Source organism: Pelobates fuscus, chromosome 3, assembly GCF_036172605.1.
Source record: "Pelobates fuscus isolate aPelFus1 chromosome 3, aPelFus1.pri, whole genome shotgun sequence".
Lineage (NCBI taxonomy): Eukaryota > Metazoa > Chordata > Amphibia > Anura > Pelobatidae > Pelobates > Pelobates fuscus.
In genome coordinates, this window is record NC_086319.1 from 316,051,318 (window position 1) to 316,074,869 (window position 23,552).

The window sequence follows — 23,552 nt, forward strand, 5'->3', positions numbered from 1 at the left end:
GGGTAAGACTATGGAGGAGGTACAGAAATGGGTACAAGATAGATTACCTGTGAATATTTATCCCCCTGTTCATAGTTATCATCCAGGAGACCAAGTGTGGATTAAAGAGTGGAATAATGTACCGTTAGGGCCCAAGTGGAGAGGTCCTTATGTTGTTCTTTTGTCTACCCCTACAGCGATAAAAGTAGCCGAAGTAACTCCGTGGATACATCACTCCAGGGTTAAACCAGCAGCAGTCGATTCTTGGCAAATTACAGCAGATCCAGAGAATCCCTGCAAGATCCGGTTGAAACGCACTACTCAGTCGGAGTAACGAGGAATTATTGTGGATTACAAATTTTATTGTTACAGGTGTGAGTGAGAAGGCCATAATAAAGCCTGTCCGCTTACCAACACATAGTGTATAAGCCAGGAAAGTCTCGAAGGGACACCTGTGAAGACGAGCAGAACTCCATTCCCTGCAGCCCTCACATCCTGGAAGCTGAGGTTCCATCGCACGGACGAAGACTGAGGATGACGGCGAAAGATGTGCTTTTGATTGTGTTTATTTATATGTGTTTTTATATTCAGGAAGGTAGAGGTACCGACACTCCTAGCTGTGAGGTATGCATTAAGACTACGAGAACAGGTAACCATATTTCCCAAACCCTAATTTGGCATTCACAATACGAATGTAAAGGAGAGGTATCAAGATGTAGATACCTAAATATAGACTATAGTGTGTGCCATTTAGGAGTAGGAGAACCTAAGTGCTTCAGTCCAGAGTATCAACCTCGTACAATTTGGTTGACTCTCAGGAATGGAGATCCTCAGGGGACCCTAATTAATAAGACGGTGTTAGAATCCGTACATTCTTCGGGTGTTCTGCTATTTGATGCATGTAAGGCGATATCAAGTGGTAGAAAACCGTGGAATGTATGTGGGGATCTTAGATGGGAGAGGACGTATGGGTCTAATGATAAATATATTTGTCCCAGTAGTAAAAATAAATATGTGAGTCCTAGATGCCCAAATAAAGACTATAACTTTTGTCCATATTGGTCTTGTGTGGGGTGGGCGACTTGGGGACAGACAGTAGATAAAGACATGATAGTGACTAAGTTGCCGACTAGCCCTTATTGTAAGTCTATGGAATGCAACCCAGTCCATATACTTATTAATAACCCCGACAAGTTCCTAGATAAGTATGGAAATTTATTTGGGTTTCAGATATACGGGACGGGTTTAGATCCTGGGACATTATTGTTTATAGGAATAGAGACTGATACGGTATCCTCCCAGACTCATCAAGTATACCATTCCTTTTATGAAGAGATGAGTATAGATAATAAGATCCCCCATAACGCTAAAAACCTGTTCATTGACCTAGCTGAAAGTATTGCCGGTAGTCTTAATGTTACCAACTGCTATGTGTGTGGAGGTACTAACATGGGAGACCAATGGCCTTGGGAAGCAAAGGAGGTAATGTCCGGTTCTGAGGCAGTTGACCAACTAATATCTACACAAGCCGATTATCATTTGAGTGTTAGAGGTAAATCTGAGTGGAGATTAAAGACCTCCATCATAGGTTATGTTTGCATAGCAAGGAAAGGAATAATGTATAATACTTCTGTAGGAGAATTAACTTGTCTAGGGCAAAAAGCTTATGATGATGATACTAAAAATACAACTTGGTGGTCGGCTTCAAATGTCTCAGAACCATCTAACCCGTTTGCTAGATATGCCAGTTTAAAGGATGTGTGGTTTGATTTATCCATCACATCTACCTGGAGAGCCCCAGCAAATTTGTACTGGATCTGTGGTAAGAAAGCCTATTCGGAGTTGCCACAGGACTGGGAAGGGGCATGTGTGTTGGGTATGCTCAAACCATCCTTCTTCTTGTTACCGATTGAAACAGGTGAGACTTTAGGTGTTAAAGTGTATGATGTGAATCATAGGAAGAAAAGGGGACCCTTAGAGATAGGCACCTGGGAAGATAATGAATGGCCTCCCCAGCGTATCATAGATTATTATGGGCCAGCCACGTGGGCAGAAGATGGTACCTTTGGTTATAGAACCCCAATTTATATGCTCAACCGTATTATAAGATTACAGGCGGTGGTTGAGATTATTACTAATGAGACCTCACAAGCACTCAATCTTCTAGCGAAGCATAATACCAGGATGAGGACAGCAGTGTACCAAAATAGATTAGCCTTGGATTACCTTTTGGCAGTAGAGGGAGGTGTATGTGGGAAGTTTAACCTGAGCAATTGCTGTCTTCAAATAGATGACGAAGGGCAAGCAATAGCTGAGCTTACTAGCCATATGGTTAAACTAGTGCATGTGCCTACTCAGGTATGGAAAGGGTACAATCCAAGTAGTTGGTTTGGTAGCTGGTATGAGTGGTTTGGAGGGCTTAAGGCAGTGGTAGGTGGAGTCCTACTGATTTTACTGTTGTGTCTACTCCTACCGTGTCTTATACCCTTAGTAGTTAGGTCTGTGCAAAGCCTGATAGGAAGTATAGCAGAGAGGAAGGCTGCTGCACAGATAATGGCGATATATAAGTATAAGGCTCTAGATCAAGGAGAACCAATGCAGGAAGATGAGTGTTAAAAGATTCACATCATAAGATAAGTCTGGTCTGGTTCATGGTAACCTGAGGTATATGCAAACCAAGGTTAAGTGATGCCTCAAGTAATTGTGAAATATCAGAGGCATCAAAGGGGGGAATGTGATGTAATTCCAGTAAAATACAAGTTTAGCAGGCTAAGATTGCCACAAGGCATATGTATGTATATGTGTTTGTAGTATCAGTTAGTTAATTACACGTAGCTAAGATACTGTTATCACTGTACTGACCAGGTGCAGGAATGTAAGAACTGGAATTACGCGTCCCTCTCCTTTGTATCAGATGAGCCACGTGGTTAGACCGGATGGATGAGTTTAGACTCTATTTATTAAATAGGTTAAGGGTATGTGTGGGTGTAGTTAATTGTGGGAGGAGCTACAGTGCTATATAAGGAATGTACTCTATGTATTCAGTACTCAGACTTTGCTGTATTTTGGTGACGCTAGTCCCTCTGAGTCCCGATCGGTGATCCAATAAAGAATCTCTTCCTTCCTGAAGAAACCTGTGTCCATCTCTCTGTGCTTGGCTTCCGTCAGTTTCTCCGGTATCAATAGTAGGTCAGAATAGTAGGTAAACAAGACAGATTATCAATTAAGGCACATAAGGTGACATATGGAGGTCTCCCTGCCCTGGCCCTGAACATATATACACTGCCTGATTATTAGTTTTTTGCACAACCTTTGTTTAGGAAAGAAGAATTCTTCTTATAGTCAGGTGGCATGGTACCTGGCAAAATTGTAGTGTTTGGCTACACATTAATTACAAAGATATTCTACAGGACTACCAAAATGTGTGCAAAGTAAATAGCTGGGTTCTAACCTTAAAAATAACAGTTCAAAGACAAAGCTGTGACAGGGACCCAATAACACTTCTCAGGAGCTCAAACTGTACAATTAAGCCTTCCCTGTGCCAAGAGCTTGAAGGCACTGGGATAATGACAATAATGCTATGAACGTTTAATTGTGAACATATTAATACTCACTTTTCTCGCAGTGCTCTCCGGAATAACCTGGCTGGCACTTGCAGACATACTGCATGAAGGTATCACCTCTGCGTGAATGGGACAAGACTTCACAATCTGCATTGTTGGAGCACGGATTTGGGTGGCAAGGACCTAACAAGTGAGGAAGAATTGAGATCGTAATTCATTCTGTACATATAATTATCTTAGAATGCTATCATTTCTGCTTATATTTAATCAGATATGCTTGTATGAAAATATGTAATAAAAAATAAAAACCTGACCATTTTTTGATCTCTTTACAGAGCTCGCTTCTATCATTTATACTGCTCCATAATTCAGATATGTAACACCTGTTGTGCATGAATGAGCACTCTAGCTATGTACAATATCTGACATTCTAATTCAAAGATAGGCAACCTTCAGCATTAAAATGTGGACTACAACTACCCTGATGCTTTGCCAACATTATGGGTGTTAAAGTCCACAACATTTGGAGTGTCAAAAGTTACCTATCCCTGTAAATGACATGCTGTAACAACACAGTCCTATTGATATGTATTTAATGTCAGATTCTAAATAAGCATGAAGATCTGTCACCTATGAAAGTCATGTCTTCAGAAATGACTGTACTTTTTACATATACTTCATATACTTATTTAATATTTAAACATTTGTGGTCCTTGTTTTTTTTCCCTCCAAATTGTATTTTAGTTTGGATAATTATAAGTGTACTAGCAAATATTTTTGGCAAATCTTCCATGATATTAAATAAGTCAGCAGGTATCAATTTAATAACACGTTGAGTCACGATGAGTGTTTTGGAGTGGTTATGGAAATTTAAAAAAAACATAATATACAGGCTTGCTGTGACTTCATGTAGTCAGTATTCTCTTTATGCAGGACCACAGTCCCCGCAACATTCTGAGATTCCTTTTACTGTAGTTCATTGTTATCATTTTGTTGTGTGGGTCTGTCCAGATGGACAAGTCTAGATAGGAGGTGCCAAAAGGAATAGATGAGAATGGCAGGGCTATGATCCAAAGGGGAATTCCAGATCCAGACAGACAATCAAGTACTTGCCAACCAAACCAACGTTGTGGTGAGAAACAAGGTATGGAAGACTGCTGTGGTGGTGGATGTGGTATTAACCCAGTGACATAGCATCAAGAAGAAGGAACACGAGGAGTTGGACCAATGCAAGGTTCGGAAAGAGGAGCTAGATTGGATGTGGAAAATGAAAACACTAGTAGTTCTAGTTATGATAGGAGGATTCGGAGATATGATCACATGCTGTAAGCAACTGCTCCTGCCTCAGAAAAAAAAAATGACAGCAAGAAGGTGGGAAAGGGCTGTGAAAATACACTAGATTGGTGAATGGCAGTCAAATTTACATGGTGTAATATGTCATACGTTGTTGTTTGTCTGTGGTTGTACTGACCTAATTTTAAAACCTGCTAAAAAAAACAGCTGATTGTTATGTCCTGATATGTAAAACCATAAAATTCAAATAACTGTATACAGTGTGTATGCATGTAAATATAGACATACATACAAACATATATGCATATTGCTACAAATCACATGAATTGATTGAAACTATTTATAATTACATTTTCAGCATTTTAAGCACACACACATTCTCACTGAGAGACACAGTGTGCAACCAACACACCTTTTCACAGACAGACACACGTACACTGACATCCACACACCCTCACTGATTTGACACACTCTGACAGACACACACACATTCACTAACACACTCACACTCACTGACAGACACACACTCAAACTGATTTGACACACACTGAGGGACATACACATTTTCTCACATACTCACAAATTACCATTTTTTATTTTTTTTATGTATTTGTTTTTTTTAATTTAAGTTCACCCTACCTTTGGGAGAGCTGGAGTGGATCCTTTCCCTGGGGTCCAGTGTGAACCCTGTTCCTGGGGTCTTGTGGGGCCGCTGACTGTGATCCTGTCATCTCCCTGCTCTGTTCCCGTACGCACTGCTTAGTGATGCCGGGGCTGGAGTGACATCATATATATTCTGGCTCCCGGTATCAATGCAGGGCATGTAAGTGAGCAGAGCAAGAAGAGGACAGAGATCAGCACTCCCTTGTCGCCTGCTTCCATTGCGTACAGCCGTCAGTCTAAGGGTGCCGTAAGGTCGCCAGCCAGCCAGATCTTGGGCCCTCCATGACAGCCGGAACACAGGGGGCACTTGAGACCTTAGTGACCCCTGTAGTTCCGCCATTGAGTATGTGAATTAACATGCCAGTACTCAGCAATAGCTCCAATGTATTATATATGTCACTTACATATTACCAGCAATCTTGGACTTTTTCATACTTTTCAAGTTGTTTTTATTTTTAAAATCGCCATAAAGTCACATAAAAGATTGAGTAGCAGTGTTACACAAGGAGCATGTGAACAAAACTAATGCAAATGCTTATACATTGTTTTTACACCAAACCCTCTATGTTTTACAGTTGTGAGTTGATCTGTTTACCTTTCTCTGTTACATTGCAGTCATGTCCAGTAAAGCCTTCAGGGCAAAGGCAGAAAGGCGAGATATTTGCACCACTTACACAGGTTCCTCCATTAAGACATATATTCTTCTCACAGAAATCACCTAAAACAAACATCAAAAAGCAGACGCACAAAGTTAATAAAATTTGAGAACACCCTTACTTTGTATAATATAACTTTATTCAACGGAAAATTCAAGTTAAACTATTTGTTCATACTGATGTAGAATTATTAAAAATCTTTATTGTATCTGTATTGAATTATTGTACTAACTCCATTTTAACCTCACACCTTGACAAATCCTCCATTTTGTCCTCCTAACCTGACTTCTTCATTCCTCCATTTTGTCCTCATAACCAAACTTCCTCATTTTAAAACTACATTACATGACAGAATTTCCCAGCACATCTAACAATGGACAAAGACTGTATTTTCTATAAGACATGATTAACTCAGGAACTGCTGACTTTCCCCTAACTCGCAACATAGTATAATTTGAAGGCCATGAGAACACAGTAGTAATGAAATGTTCTATTCATAAGAGACCTTGCACCTGGCCACGAGATCTGAGATCACTGACCGTGTAAAATGACGCTCCAGACCCCTTTGTCCCCACCCGTGTCCAAAATAATACCAAGTTGTTAACGGAGAGGGTGTGTAGAGAAGAAATGGCAGATGAAATGTTAGGATTAGGTGCAGAAGGTAGTGCAGGGATGGATGAGGATGATGGGAGTGTTAGAGGTGGGAAAGGGGAAAAGAAAGATCCGTCAGAATTCAGGACCGGGCAGACAGGGGAGGTGGCGGGATGGGCATCGGGAGGATTGGGAGTGGGGAACATGGTCAGCTGGCTATCACCTATAGCTGACTGAACCTTGGGGATAGACATCCCCTGGGCGCCATTTTTGGGGCGCTGGCTGAGGGAATGCCCCAGCAACACAATTATTATGATACACAAACAATTTCACACCTTTGTGATTTATTTCTTCCTCAACCCAACCTTCTTGCTGAATAGCCTTCGCTACTCTGTACCATGCTTCAGCAGTCTTTAATACATCGTTATCTGTAAGCTTGCCTTTCTTCTCTGTCAGTAATCTACGCCAGCTTTCTGGTTGTAACCTACCACATGAAGGCACAGCAATTTTACACACTTTAGCAATCTTTTCAACACCTTTAACCATTTCCTCTCCCTCTCTGTCTTCAACTAAATCACATGCGAGCCAGCCCCTACCGGGCTTACTCAATTCCTGTCCCATATTCCCCCTCCCCCCTATACCAGCGTCCTAGATATAGGGATAGACAAGGGAAAAGGAACAAGAGGGTCTACAATGCTCGACTGCCACTCGGGGAAAGGGGTGGGTCCCCCCTCAAGTGCGTCTTCCCAAAACGTAGACTAGTCACTGAATCCGCCTACCCGGGGTGGTAGACACGGATTGGAGCGAGGTGAGAAGTGTGTGACCAATCACTTCTCTATCAAGAGAAATAGGAGTGGATAGGATAATAATATAGGAAGTGTAGGAAAAGGAAAAGGCAAGGAAAAATCCTTAGAGACAGACACAGGAGTTTAAATGACTCCTAATTAAACAAACAAAACAGTAATACAATTGAAATACAGTGCATGCATCACAGTTCAAATAAAATCAACAGTAAACCTTTCCTTTACTCGTGTGCTTACTCCAAAGTCACCTCCCTCAATCCCGTAGTGCCCCTATAAACCCACTTATAGATCTCATGGTTCATCAACGCAGCTTCCTTTCCCGCCCCCAATATGGCGGCCCCCAGTCATTCAGCCCTGATGCCAGTACTTCCCGGTGACTATTTATCCCATGACTACGACCCACAAGCCACCCCTGCATCTGGGACTCCCTCCCATCCCCCGGTTCTGACACCTCAAGCGGGCCCCTCACGTAGAAGGGCCCAGATCGTAGAAATAGAGGAAGAGGATGACGGGGTGTCCCAGGATTCATTAGAGGCCGTGGGAGCCTCAGCTCATCGTTCTATCGATGATCCCTTTGGCCACAAGGGTCGGGGAGAACGGGCCCCTCCTAAATATGTTGCCTTTAATCCTACCCAAGCTAGTGCTTTAATGAAATCACTCCCTGACCCAGAAAAACAGCCTATGCCTTTTTACCGAGGGATAGTTCAAATTCAAAAGACTTATTCCGCCGCATGGCGTGATTTACTAAGCATTTGTGCTATTAAAGCAGGGGATGCATATTGGCCCAGCATGGCCCGTCACCTCAGTACAGATCTGCTCTCCAGTGATGTTGATTACCCCTCCGGAGTAACTTTCTGCAACCAATTAAGAGAATGGGCTAAGGACAAACTTGCAGATCAGGCTGCTGGCCTTACTGATGTTATACAAGATAAAGGAGAGTCAGTGGAAAGGTTTCATGCAAGACTGTATCAAATGTTTACAGATTTGGGGTTTGATCTTACTGACAAGATTCATTCACAAATGTTGTCCGGTGCATTTGTCCAAGGTGTTAAAGATTCCATACGTAAGGGAATCATTGCTGCACGCCCAGAATATAAGGTTGTTCCTCTGGATACTTTACTTTTAGTTGCTAGAGGTCTGGAATCTGCCCAGACCCCAAGAAGACCCACCTCAGCCCCTCTCATGGTGTCCCGCTCCACCCCTATCCCAAAAGGCACCAAACTTGAGGATGGACATTGTTTTAATTGTGGAGCCAAGGGACACTTTAGAAGTGACTGCCCAGAGCCTAAAAGAGAGCCCAAAAAGCCGTCCAAGCCTGCCCCGGCTCCCAAAGCCACCAAACAGGTTCCAATAGTTGAGGAACCAGATGATTAGGAAATTGGCAAGCCTGTGTCATTAACCCCTGTCATGGCAGTCTCTACAGGGGATAAGGGGGGGCCACTTGCTACAGTGACTTTACCCATCGAGGGCCAACCAACCACATTCCTTGTTGACACAGGTGCAGCCCGTAGTGTTCTGCGAGAACAAGACCTGCCAGACCCATCTTTTCTGTCCAATATTGATGTCTCTTGTGTTGGAGTGGATGGCCAGCCAAGACACAGCCCTTTAACAACTCCACTACGAGTTGGCTCTAGCCTGCTTGCTCGTTTTGTGGTATCCTCCACTTGCCCAATTAACCTGTTAGGCGCTGATGTTCTCTCACGCCTGCAGGCATCTATCACCTTCACTCCAGATGGACAAGTAGAAATGTCTACACCTCTATCTGATTCAGATACCTCAGCTTTGTGCTCCATACCTCTAATGCTGCAGTTAGCAGTACCTGGGCAAGCAGCAGAGCAGAGGTCCAATTTCCCAGAAATATTAATGACCAAAGTGCCTGCTCACTTATGGTCCTCAGGCCCAGAGGACATAGGTCACTTAAATGTCCCACCTGTGGTGGTAAGGCTTATTCCAGGAGCTAAATTACCAAGAAAACCACAATATCCTTTAAAACCAGCTCAGTCTGAAGCCATTTCCATCCACATCAAGGCACTCTTGGAGAAGGGTGCTTTAGTGAAATGTAAATCAGAGTGTAATACTCCATTATTTCCTGTGAAATAATGGTGAGCCAGATAAGTACAGGATGGTCCAGGATCTCCGTGCAGTCAATGAAGCAACGGTCCTGGATACCCCTCTTGTACCAAACCCTCATACTCTGCTCTCTGGAGTCCCACCATCTGCAAAGTATTTCACAGTCATTGACCTGGCTAATGCCTTTTTCAGTGTTCCACTGGACCCATCCTGTCAATATCTGTTTGCTTTCACCCATGAAATGCAACAGTATACCTGGACTCAGGGGCATATTAGCCGCGAGGCAAACAAGGCATTTGCCTTGGGCGGCATTTTCCAGGGGGCGGCAAAAAAAGCCGCCCCCAAACGCCCAGGGCAAATGCCTTGTTAGCCTTGCGGCTAACTGACATGCCGTCTGGGTGGGCGGGCGGTCTGCTGGGCAGTGCTGGCGGGCGGGCGGCCGGCGAGGGAGCACTTCCTCTGAGCTGTCTGCTCAGCTCCCTCGCGCGCCGCAGAGTGAGGCTAGGAGCCGGAATATGACGTCATATTCCGGCTCCGCCTCCCAGCTTCACTGTGCGGCGCGCGAGGGAGCTGAGCAGACAGCTCAGAGGAAGTGCTCCCTCGCCGGCCGCCCGCCAGCACTGCCCAGCAGCCACTGGACCACCAGGGAGAAATAGGACCCCCCCCCCAGCATTCCCAAAGGTAAGGAGGCTGGGGGGGGGGGTAAATTAAAAAAATTGTTAAATATGTGAGTGAGTGAGTATGTGTGTCTGTCTGTTAGTGTGTGTCTGTCTGTTAGTGTGTCTGTGTATGTCTGTTAGTGTGTCTGTGTATGTCTGTTAGTGTGTGTGTGTGTATGTCTGTTAGTGTGTCTGTGTATGTCTGTTAGTGTGTGTGTGTGTATGTCAGTGTGTGTGTGTCTGTTAGTGTGTGCGTGTGTATGTCTGTTAGTGTGTGTGTGTGAATGTCTGTTAGTGTGTCTGTGTATGTCTGTTAGTGTGTCTCTGTATGTCTGTTAGTGTGTGTGTGTGTGAATGTCTGTTAGTGTGTCTGTGTATGTCTGTTAGTGTGTTTGTTTGTTAGTGTGTGTCTGTTAGTGCGTGTGTGTCTGTTAGTGTGAGTGTGTGTGTATCTGTTAGTGAGTGTGTGTCTGTTAGTGAGTGTGTCTGTAAGTGTGTGTGTGTTTCTGTTAGCTAGTGTATGCGTATCTGTAAGTGAATGTGTGTGTATTTAGAAGGCGGGGCGGGGGAAGGGTGGGGGTGGTGCGGGCCGGGGGAAGGGTTGGGTGGGGGCGGCGCGGGCGGGAGGGGGGCGCCTGAGTTTTGTCCTGCCTAGGGCAGCACAAAACCAGGATACACCACTGCCTGGACTGTCATGCCCCAAGGGGCCCAAAATTCACCAAGCCAATTTGCTAAAGCCATGTGTACCATCCTCGACCCATGGTAAGCTGAACACCCAGAAGTTGTTTTACTTCAGTATGTGGATGATTTACTGCTTTGTGGAGATGATATTCCCACTACTGAAAAGTGTTCACTTAGTCTCCTTTGCTATTTGGCAGAACAAGGATGCAAAGCTTCACTCCTCAAGCTGCAGTTCTGCCAACCTTCAGTAATTTTCCTTGGTCATTGCCTATCTCAAGGTACCAGACATCTCACTCGGGACCGGGTGAGAGCAGTATTGGATATTCCACCTCCAAGGACTGCTAAATCTCTTCATGCCTTCTTAGGCCTCATCTCCTATTGCAGAGCATGGATCCCAGAAGCCTCTCTGCTTATGCAACCCCTCTATGATGCACTCAAATCAGATCCATTTGGCCTGACCAATGAAGCTTTGGACAATTTCCGCACCCTAAAACGTGCTATTGCATCTGCTCCTGCATTGGGCCTACCAGACTATTCCAAACCTTTCAAATTGTTTGTCTCAGAAAGACAAGGCCATGCTACAGGAGTGCTCACCCAAACCAATGATTTAAGAGGCCGCCAGAGGCCTATTGGATATTTCTCATGTCAACTGGACATTGTGGCCAGAGGGACCCCTTCATGCCTTCGGGCTGTTTTTGCTGCTAGAGAACTCATTGAAAGAACCTCAGACCTGGTCCTTGGCCACCCTCTGATTGTTTTAGCCCCTCATGACATCTCTGCCATTATCAACCAAGTCCAGCTCAAGCACGTGTCTCCTGCCAGACACCTACGCCTCCAATGTCATCTTCTTCTGCCTGACAACATTTCCATTCAAAGATGTCAAGTTCTTAATCCATCCACTCTTCTTCCACTCCCTGAGGGGGGTGTCTACTATGGGTTTATCATAGATGAAACCTACATCTACCTTCTCTGTGGGTGCATCAAGAGAATGCATCCAAACCTAACATTTCATGACGAAGATACACCCTTATGTGAAGGCCCAGAGTATGCCTTCTGTACCACGTGGTACAAACCAAATATTACTCCTGAACCTTGCTATGAAGATGAGCTATACCACTGGACAAAGGTGGAGCTCACCGCTCAAGATTTCTATTGTGACTCTGAAGGCAATAGCATGGTTCTGATCCCACTACCTCAACAACTTAACTACCTCTACCGCCATTGGGATACTGCTATCCCACATATTCCTGTTACCAAGTTGAAGACAAGGTCATGGAATGATCTTGGGCCCATGGCAAAGTTATGGGCCACCATGGATGAATCCCAGCTACAGGAAAATGGTATTGTCAAATACCCAACAACTGACCTTCTGGAAGCATGGCCACGCCATTTCCTGGAAGAAGAATTTCAAGATCTGGTCATAGTGAATGATTATGATCCAGAAACACCCCATGACTGTTTTGAACAAATGAAGATGGAAACAGTGCACTTACCAACTGTGCATGAGAATCCATTACCAGATCCAGATTTTACTCTGTTTGTGGACGGATCAAGGTATGCTGATGAAGAAGGAAGATACCATACAGGATATGCCGTGACCACAACAGATGAAGTTATCAAATCATCACCTTTGCCACCAGCGATGTCTGCGCAAGAAGCTGAATTACAAGCCCTAACTTCAGCATGCAAAATTGCCGAAGGGAAACGTGCCAACATCTATACAGATTCAAGATATGCCCTGGGTGTGGCACATGACTTCGGCCTCATCTGGAAGACAAGAGGATTTCTTACCACTGCCGGTACACCAGTCAAACACAGCTCTGCAATCAAGGATCTAATGGATGCCCTCCTACTCCCCGAAGAGGTGGCCGTTCTGAAAGTAAAGGCACATGGGAAGTTGGATACAGATGAAGCAAAGGGCAACCATTTGGCTGATCAGGCTGCTAAGCAAGCAGCCAGAGATTTGCAGGAAGTGGATGAAGAAGTGTCCGGACAAGAAGAAGAAGTTCCTATTTTTGCTCTGCAAACTCTTCCTACTGATTTAAGAATTCTGCGCGAACAGCAAGCTGCAATTGCCCCTGAAGAAATCCAGAAATGGAAAAAGAAAGGAGCTGTCCTAAAGGATGGGGTATATTACAACAACTTCAAATTTTGTCTCCCAAAGAATTTATATCCAGCAGTTGTCCAATGGGCACATGGACCTGCACATTTGTCAAAAGACTTAATGGCCGCCCTCATACAGAAGGGGCCACCCATATGGTCCCCAATCCATTAAAACCTCACATCCAGACCTTTCAAGATATGATGGCCATTGCTAATCCCACTTTTGAAGATACCATGGCCGCAGAAACAGGTTTTAGCGATGTAAATTTGTGGTTAGAATGGATGAAATATAATATAATATCTTGCCCGGTGTCTCGTTACTCACTTATTTACCTGCATTTAGTCTATCTGTTGCCTGGGTGTGTTTGAACTATTTGTCTGTTTTCCTCTTTTTGAGATAAAGGGGGGTGAGCCTGCGGGGGTCTTGCCTGGGGTTCTCTGTTTTGTCTGTTTTCCTCTTTTTGAGATAAAGGGGGGTGAGCCTGCGGGGGTCTTGCCTGGGGTTCTCTGTTTTGCCTGTTTTCCTCTTTTTGAGATAAAGGGGGGTGAGCCTGCGGGGGTCTTGCCTGGGGTTCTCTGTTTTGATTGTTTTCCTCTTTTTGGGATAAAAGGGGGTGAGCCTGCGGGGGTCTTGCCTGGGGTTCTCTGTTTTGACTGTTTGTTTGCCTACCCCTTTTGGGTAAAAAGGGGGGGGGGGTGGACCCGGGGGATTTGCCTGGAGTCCTGTTTGCCTGTTTTACTCCTCTTAGGGGCCACGGGTCTGTGGCTGTAAGGAAAAAGGGGGGTTGACCTGTGGAAATTTTCCTGGGGGTCTTCTTTGCCTGTTTACCTCTTTTAGGAGCCTCGTGGCTGTGGCTGTAAGGAAAAAGAGGAGTGTTGGAACTGTGGATTTTGTGTAGACTCATAATTTCCTGTGATCCTTCTTGTGTCACTGTGACAGCCTAGCTAGCTTCATTGTGCACGTAACTCTGCTTGCAGAGAGGTGGTAACCCACAGCTTCGAGCGCTGAGGCTGGTGGAATTCCAATTTTTATTTGTGGCGGGGGGATTCAGGCAGGCATTGCTTGTCTCCCGCACCACGTGGTAGTGAGATCTATAAGTGGGTTTATAGGGGCACTACGGGATTGAGGGAGGTGACTTTGGAGTAAGCACACGAGTAAAGGAAAGGTTTACTGTTGATTTTATTTGAACTGTGATGCATGCACTGTATTTCAATTGTATTACTGTTTTGTTTGTTTAATTAGGAGTCATTTAAACTCCTGTGTCTGTCTCTAAGGATTTTTCCTTGCCTTTTCCTTTTCCTACACTTCCTATATTATTATCCTATCCACTCCTATTTCTCTTGATAGAGAAGTGATTGGTCACACACTTCTCACCTCGCTCCAATCCGTGTCTACCACCCCGGGTAGGCGGATTCAGTGACTAGTCTACGTTTTGGGAAGACGCACTTGAGGGGGGACCAACCCCTTTCCCCGAGTGGCAGTCGAGCATTGTAGACCCTCTTGTTCCTTTTCCCTTGTCTATCCCTATATCTAGGACGCTGGTATAGGGGGGAGGGGGAATATGGGACAGGAATTGAGTAAGCCCGGTAGGGGCTGGCTCGCATGTGATTTAGTTGAAGACAGAGAGGGAGAGGAAATGGTTAAAGGTGTTGAAAAGATTGCTAAAGTGTGTAAAATTGCTGTGCCTTCATGTGGTAGGTTACAACCAGAAAGCTGGCGTAGATTACTGACAGAGAAGAAAGGCAAGCTTACAGATAACGATTTATTAAAGACTGCTGAAGCATGGTACAGAGTAGCGAAGGCTATTCAGCAAGAAGGTTGGGTTGAGGAAGAAATAAATCACAAAGGTGTGAAATTGTTTGTGTATCATAATAATTGTGTTGCTGGGGCATTCCCTCAGCCAGCGCCCCAAAAATGGCGCCCAGGGGATGTCTATCCCCAAGGTTCAGTCAGCTATAGGTGATAGCCAGCTGACCATGTTCCCCACTCCCAATCCTCCCGATGCCCATCCCGCCACCTCCCCTGTCTGCCCGGTCCTGAATTCTGACGGATCTTTCTTTTCCCCTTTCCCACCTCTAACACTCCCATCATCCTCATCCATCCCTGCACTACCTTCTGCACCTAATCCTAACATTTCATCTGCCATTTCTTCTCTACACACCCTCTCCGTTAACAACATCACCGTATCAATTATATCTTATCTAAATGTTAAAACTTGTCAATGCTTCTTAAACTAATATCCATGCTTCCGAAAATATTCACTAATAGTAAATTACGGCGAGTTGGCAAACAAAATTGAGGCTTCAAATGTCTCCTTGGGGAAAAAAAAGTCCAGATGAGCTATTTAAACACTCCTTTATACTGTCTTATGAATGAGCTGACGTAGTGGCCATGTGGAAGTTTAGTTGCATTTATATCTTTCTTCAGAAAAAAATGAATAGAGCCAGCTCTTACAGGTACCTACATTCACGTGCATTTTAAATCCCTGGTAAGGAGTTTGTCAGAGAAAATAGGGACTTGTACTCACATCCTGTAGGCACACTCCATACAAGTACATGTATGGCAAAGGGGAACATATGAGGAGATGGATACATAGATGCAAAACAATATTGTTAAGATATCTTACAGTACCTGTACACTTTAAATTAATGCCGATACTCGTTAAATTGTCCAAGCATTTTTCACATTTTTGCTAAAAAAGTTAATATTTTATTTATTTAGGAATGTGCAATTCAAAACATTATTTCAATGGAATTCATGGATGATAGTCCATTTTAACTAAAACGTCATTTTGATTACTGTCCTGTATTCTAGGTATTAATGGTTTGAGAGAACTCATATATAGAGATTCAATGTGTCCATTTCTGTTACAGAATCTCTTGGCATTGCCAGCATGTCTTCTGAGTCCAGTACTCCATGTAGTCATCCTTAAGGGTGCGTTCAAAGCATGCCAATGTGAATACACGTGTATTGACGACCAGCTGCATCAATGCCTCACTCAAATCCACTAATATGTCTTTAAGCATCCCACAATGTACTTAGAAACATATGTAGCAAATTATGTATCAAAATATTTAGTTAAACCATCTGGAAGCAGGCCATGAGGCAATAAACTACTAAAGTTATCACCCCACCTAGTTCTATGGGAATAGGCCAGGCACCTCTCCCATATGGCTTCCTGTACAATAACCCATAACCTTACTGACCCCAGTCTAGATTTAATTGGTTACAGCGTTGAGCAATATTCTCTTCTTTTTAGAACAAGAATATAACAGTACGCATAAAATAAAGGGTGAAAATAATGTAAAAAAACAACAAACCTCAAAAACCTTCAGATAGCAACAGCTTTGCTAGCCTACAACACAGTGTTGTTTGCATGGCATTCTATTTCAATGTTATAAGTTCATACTCCATTATGTCAGGAACACAAACATATATTCCTAACACTACAGTGGCAAAAACATTCCTCCGGTGCCCAGACCCCCTTGCCTCCCTTAAAAAAGGTATTTTACTTACCGATTTTCCGGCGCCGTGCTGGTCTCGCCGTGGGCTAACCTCGCATCCTACTGCAATTGTGGCTAGCCTCGCATCCTACCGCATCCGTGGCTAGCCCCGCATCCTACCGCATCCGTGGCTAGCCTCGCATCCTACCGCATCCGTGGCTAGCCTCACATCCTACCGCATCCGTGGCTAGCCTCGCATCCTACCGCATCCGTGGCTAGCCTAGCATCCTACCGCATCCATGGCTAGCCTAGCATCCTACCGCATCCATGGCTAGCCTCACATCCTACCGCATCCGTGGCTAGCCTCGCATCCTACCGCATCCGTGGCTAGCCTAGCATCCTACCGCATCCATGGCTAGCCTAGCATCCTACCGCATCCATGGCTAGCCTCGCATCCTACCGCATCCGTGGCTAGCTTCGCATCCTACCGCATCCGTGGCTAGCCTAGCATCCTACCGCATCCATGGCTAGCCTAGCATCCTACCGCATCCATGGCTAGCCTCGCATCCTTGGCAAGCCTCGCATCCTACCGCATCCGAGGCTAGCCTCGCATCCTACCGCATCCGTGGCTAGCCTAGCATCCTACCGCATCCATGGCTAGCCTCGCATCCATGGCAAGCCTCGCATCCTACCACATCCATGGCTAGCCTCGCATCCTACCGCATCCGTGGCTAGCCTCGCATCCTACCGCATCCGTGGCTAGCCTAGCATCCTACCGCATCCATGGCTAGCCTCGCATCCGTGGCAAGCCTCGCATCCGTGGCAAGCCTCGCATCCTACCGCACCCGTGGATTTTGGCAATCTTAGCCAATCCATGGCTATTGCGCATGAACTGCAAAACGGCACGCTGAATCCATGCATCTCTATGGGGATCGTTCAGTTCGCTATGAAGCACCTGACATAGGAAGCACCTCTAGTGGCTGTCTGAATAACTGTCACTAGAAGTGCTACTAGGCATTAATATAAACACTGCTTTTCTCTGACTTCCACATGGACAATAAGTCTGGTCATGTTTACATTAAAAGGCCTGCAGTAACATGCTGTAGACACCAGAACAACCACATTGAGCTGTAGTTGTTCTGGTGACTATAGTGTCCCTTTAAATATTAGAAATGTGAAGAAAAGGAATGTTACTTTACTTCTACTATATAAGATTTTCCAACCAGCTCAAAAACTATACAGGTTTATTCACTAAAGTTATAATTGTCAGGAATTCAAAGTGAATTTCAAATTTAAGGCCAAAGTTGCCAAATTGGAAGCACAGCTCACTTGGAGAATGTTTTCTGCCCTGCTACTTTGGCCTTAAATGTAAAATTTACTTCAAGTTCACTTTGCATTCCTGACAGTTCTTGCTTTAGTAAATGAACCTGCTTATTATGTTTTGCAATTCACTTTACAACTAACCACTACTCAGAGTTTAGTGAACTAAGGCAATTTTCTTAAAATGTATCCTTGGGGATTCATTGAAATCAAGCCGTGGTTGATTTGAACCACTGTTTTCAAGCTAGGCAGCATCAGTCACCATTTTATGTTTTATAAAAAGCATCACATTCTTGCTAAAATTCCTGTTTCTCCTTGTTACTGGGAAATCATATTTTTTCTGTTTTTCAGTGTAAGGAAAGTAACTTTGGAAACTCAATAGAAAAACATGCTAGGTGGGAAGTATATTATAAATTCTGCCATCAAAAAAATAAAGAATGACCAAGATGTGGTTTCTACCAAATCCCTTTCCTGAAAATGTTGACAAACCATTTAATTATTCCACCACTTCCCGTTAATCTGTATGTTGCTCAGAAACACCAGTAGAACAATATCAGGTCAGAGAAGTGGGAACTAAACAACATAGAAATGTTTTGACATTTTGGTCAGAGATCTCCAAGTCACATCTTATTACACGTTAGACTATTAATTAGGCATTAAAGGGAAACTGCAGTCACCATAACAACTATTATTGTACTTTGATTTAAACAAATCACTTTGTTTATGCAGCACTAGTCACATCTCCCTGCATGCAATGTGCACAGCCTCCCTTTACACTTCCTGTAAAGAGTAATCTAATGTTTACACTTCCTATATTGCACAGGCTGCTCCCTACAGGAGCTTACTGTGTGTGATTAAAGCTCAATTTACAGAGCAGGAGATAAAAATGTCTAAAGTAAGTTAACATCTGATTGAAATTGAATCCATTTTTGCTTCATGCACGTGTGTCAGTTACAGCTAGGGGAGGAGTGCTTATGGCTGCATGGACAGAAACAAAATGTATTTAACTTCTAAATGATAATTTAATTGAGCAGTCAGACTACGGGGCATGATCCATACACCAAAAATGCTTCATAAAGCTAAAGTTGTTTTGTTGACTATAGTGCCCCTTTAATTTTGAGAATTTTTGTAAGCAAATAGTAGAATGTTCTGTGGTCCACACCTGTTAAATTAATACAGCTGACACTCGAACATTTTAAAATTTATGCAATCCATCATATAAGTGGTGTATGAAAACACAGCATACGTGCGAACATGCTATATATCAAACTAGTCTTTATGGACTCTTTAATGTGTTATTACTTTAAGGTATTCCCAAATGAGTCATATGTGATTACAAGCAGCAATATGAATACAATATAATTAAAACAGAACTTTCACATCTTTGATTTTCGTGCAACTGATAGTTCACTAAAAGCAGATGTTGAGTGTAATGAGTGCGCTCGGAGCATCAGGAATCGATGATGTCACCCAAGTGCTGCAGAGGTAACAGAGCTGTAAGGTCACATGGTGACTCCAAGTGACACCTGATTTACCTGGTGTATGAAGGACTGAGGGAAAATGTAGCAAGGGTGCATAATTAAAAATGACTGTGTTGAACTTTTAAAGAACTTTGGGGCATTTAAGCCTATACATGAGTCCTTCAACGGCGCTTAGCATATGGGCAGCACTGATTTGTCATTCCTGAAGGTGCGTTGCCACTTTGGCACACATGCTCATCAATGAGCATTGGGGACAAAAGCGCATGCGCAGCCAGCGCTGCACTCCTACAATGAAATGGAGGTTAGCTGTCTTGTGAAGACAGCAACTAGAGGCATATTTTACCCTGAAATGTCAGGATTGCCATATCTATTTAACGGCAATGTTTTACACTAAAGGATAATCGCATGCAGACTGCTTTACTGAGATGAAGCGGTCTGGGCGCCTTTAGTGTCCATTTTAAATATCTAATTATAAAAGGTTGAATAAATAAATAATCTGATTAAATTAATAGCATGGCCATTTTCCTCCAAGTGAAGATCAAACATGCTGCAACCACTCTTTTTATTTAGCACATCAAACAAAATCTATTAGCACGTGAAAACCAACTAGAGGTGGAATTGTTTTAATCACAAAGGATAACATTCTTGTATTAAGATAAACAGGTCTTCTCTTGATAAACTGAGGATAACAAAACAATGCTCATTGACTCCCTTTGAGGCAGATTCCACTCTTTACACATGTGGAGGCAAAAATGAGGATAATACCTAGTGATATATTCCTAATGTTTACTTATCCACTCTAAAAAAAGGAGTGTGCAACCTTCGTCACACAACATCTGGAGTAAAAAAGGTTGCAAACTCCAGCTCTAATCCCTAACATTATTATTGTAATTTGTTTCTGTACTGAAAAAAAAAAACAATTCTTGATATAGTTTCTAGACACAGATATGAGACAGCTATGGGCCATACTATGTGTGTTTAAGCAGTATTTTGGGACAATTCATTAAAGGAACACTCCAAGCAAGAGAACTTACAGCATGCTGTAGTGGTTATGGGGGGCGCGGATTGCCCTGGCACCCTCCTAATGTAAACAATCGCTTATGGTTGGTTTGGCTTCTTACCTGGAGCCTTTTGGGTTCTGCTCCTTACCCATTCCCTTCCAGTCGTGAGAGCACTTGTTAGGAGGTAAGTTAGCTCTCCTACGCTAAACCCGTTAATGTAGGCCCATAACAGTGGCTGAGAGTGCCATCTGATTATACTCAGCCAATGAGCTAAGCCATGCACCACTCATGTACAGAGCTCAATCGGCATTGCTCCCAGTCTGGGGGGACTGCCTGAAAGCCTAACAGAGCGGTCACATGGCCGCAATAGGTGTCCGTGAATCTGCCCGCAGGGGGACTGACTTAATCCCCCTGCTGGTGAAAAAATATAAGTAAAAAAAAAAAAATATATATATATATATATATATATATATATATATATATAGTCAAACGAAGTGTATTTTTATATACATATATTAATATAAAAATACACTTATAATTAAATTACACACACATATATATAATAAATATATATATATATATTGTATAGATATATATTATAAAATATAAATAAGTAAATAAAAATAAATTGAAAAATAATAAAAAAAATAAAAATAAATTATATATATATACACATGTAATTTTATTCTAACTGTATTTTGATATTAATATATATATTTATATCAAAATACACTTAGAATGAAATTTTATATATATATATATATATAAATAAATAAAAATGATACGAAATATATATATATATATATATATCCATATGCAAAATTACATAAATAATTTAATAAATATACACGTAGACTTCCAATATATATAAATATGTATATATATTTAAATTATATGTGCATATTTATGTAATATTTTTACATAATTAGGTAATTTTATTTTTTACAATTTGAGGGACCTGCCTGATAACCCAGGCCGAAAATCCCGAGAATTTAATTTGCTAGCACTGTATTTAACTCTGTAACATTCCATGACACCCTAAAACCTGTACATGGGGGTTACTGTTTTACTCAGGAGACTTTGCTGAACACATATATTAGTGATTCAAAACAGTAAAACATATTACAGTGTTGATAGTGAATTTTTTTGCATTTTTCACACACGGCACTTTCACTGATAATATAATTGTTGTGATTTTGAAACACTAATATTTTTTGAAAGTTATAGGGTCAAATATAAGGCTTGATTTTCCTTTTTTTTTTACATTAAAATATTCCAGGTTGGTTATGTTGCTTTGAGAGTGTATGGTAATGAGAATTACCCCCATGATGGCATAACATTTGCAAAAGAAGACAACCCAAGGTATTGCAAGTGGGGTATGTTCAGTCTTTCTTAGTAGCCTTAGTAGTCACAAACACTGGCCAGAATTAGCATTCATAATTGTTTTTTGCATTTTAACACACAAGCAAATATAAATGCTAACTTTGGCCAGTGTTTGTAACTAAGTGGCTACTAAAAAAGACTGGACATACCCCATATTGAATACCCTGGGTTGTTTACTTTAAAATAAATATGTACATGTGAGGTGTAATTCAGAGATTTATGACAGATAACAGTGTTACAATGTCACTATTGATACATTTTAAAAATATATATTTTGAAACAGCAATGTCCTACTTGTACTTATAGCCCTATAACTTGCAAAAAAAAAGCATGTAAACACTGTTTTTTTTTTAATTTTTCACCATATTTTATTATTTTTTTTAAGTAAATGATATGACATGATACAAATAATGGTATGTAAAGAAAGCCCTCTTGTCCTGAAAAAAACAATATATAATTTGTATGGGAACAGTAAGTGAGAGAGAGGAAAATTACAGCTAAACGCAAACACCACAAAAGTTTTGAAACAGCCCTGGTCCTTAATGTACCACATGGCCAAAACAGTCCGGTCCTTAAGGGGTTAAATCTGCTGTACCGTGTTTCCCCGAAAATACACCCTACCCCGAAAATAAGCCCTAGCTGAATTTTCGGGGTGGGCTGCAATATAAGCCCTACCCCGAAAATAAGACCTAGGCATTGCACCTTTGCGGCCCGGCAGGACTTTCTTCTTCTATGAGGAGGAGTGGGAGGAGCGTTGCGGGCCGCGACTTCGCGTAACGTGATGACGACGCGCACAGCGCCGTCAGTCTGCCTTCACGGATCTTCAGCGGAAGGATCCATTTCCGGGCGGTGAGGCACCCAGTGGTCGGACTCGGCGGGCAAGGAAGGCATCTTTGAAATGTGAGTAGATATTTTATGTCTGGGACTGAATTAATTAAAGGGGGCGGTGAATTAATTAAAGGGGGGGGGTGAATTAATTAAAGGGGGGGCTGGATTAATTAGAGGGGGGGTGGATTTATTAAAGGTGGGTGGATTTATTAAAGGGGGTGTATTAATTAAAGGGGGTGGATTAATTAAAGGGGGTGGATTAATTAGAGGGGTTGGATTAATTAGAGGGGGTGGGTTTATTAAAGGGGGTGGATTAATTAGAGGGGGGTGGATTAATTCGAGGGGGTGGATTATTTAGAGGGGGTGGATTAATTAGAGGGGGGTGGATTAATTAGAGGGGTGGATTTCTTAAGGGGGTGGATTAATTAGGGGGGGTGGATTAATTAGAGGGGGTTGATTAATTAGAGGGGGTGGATTAATTAAAGAGGGGGTGGATTTATTAAAGGAGGGGTGGATTAATTAGAGGGGGTGGATTAATTAGAGGGGGTGGATTTATTAAAGGGGGTTGGATTAATTAGAGGGGTTGGATTAATTAGAGGGGGTGGATTAATTAAAGGGGGGTGGATTAATTAAAGGGGGGGTTCAATGTACATACCGGTACCGTAAATAAATAAGCCCTACCCTGAAAATAAGCCCTAGTGTGTTTTTTGTGACTAAAATTAATATAAGACCCGGTCTTATTTTCAGAGAAACACGGTAGTTTATTTTTGTCTATTGCTACTTTTGTTCTCTATCATTTTGAAAGTACACTTTTTTTTTAGCAAACCAATAGATTTAGCAATATATTTGCATCACTTTTTCACCAGAAAACCTATTTGCCTTCACTTAATGCTGCCATTCAATTTGGAGTATTTTCTAACATATATATATATATATAATATGGATATTTCTGCAAAAAAGGCAGATTTAAAAGAACACTATAATGTCAGGAATAAAAACAAGTGTTACTAACACTAGTGTTAAACTAACTATTT

At 42.5% G+C, this 23,552-nt stretch overlaps 1 protein-coding gene across 2 annotated transcripts in view; it reads right to left on the reverse strand.

Moving 5' to 3' along the window:
• The window catches only part of MFGE8 (milk fat globule EGF and factor V/VIII domain containing), a 95,164-nt gene that overhangs the window by 37,863 nt on the left and 33,749 nt on the right, over positions 1 to 23,552 (reverse strand). For both annotated transcript variants that reach the window (XM_063448887.1, XM_063448888.1), the window contains exons 2-3: positions 6,094 to 6,216; positions 3,594 to 3,725 (exon numbers count right to left, since the gene is read on the reverse strand). In XM_063448887.1, the coding sequence (XP_063304957.1) occupies positions 3,594 to 3,725; positions 6,094 to 6,216 (255 nt within the window). The remainder of the gene's footprint in view (positions 1 to 3,593; positions 3,726 to 6,093; positions 6,217 to 23,552) is intronic.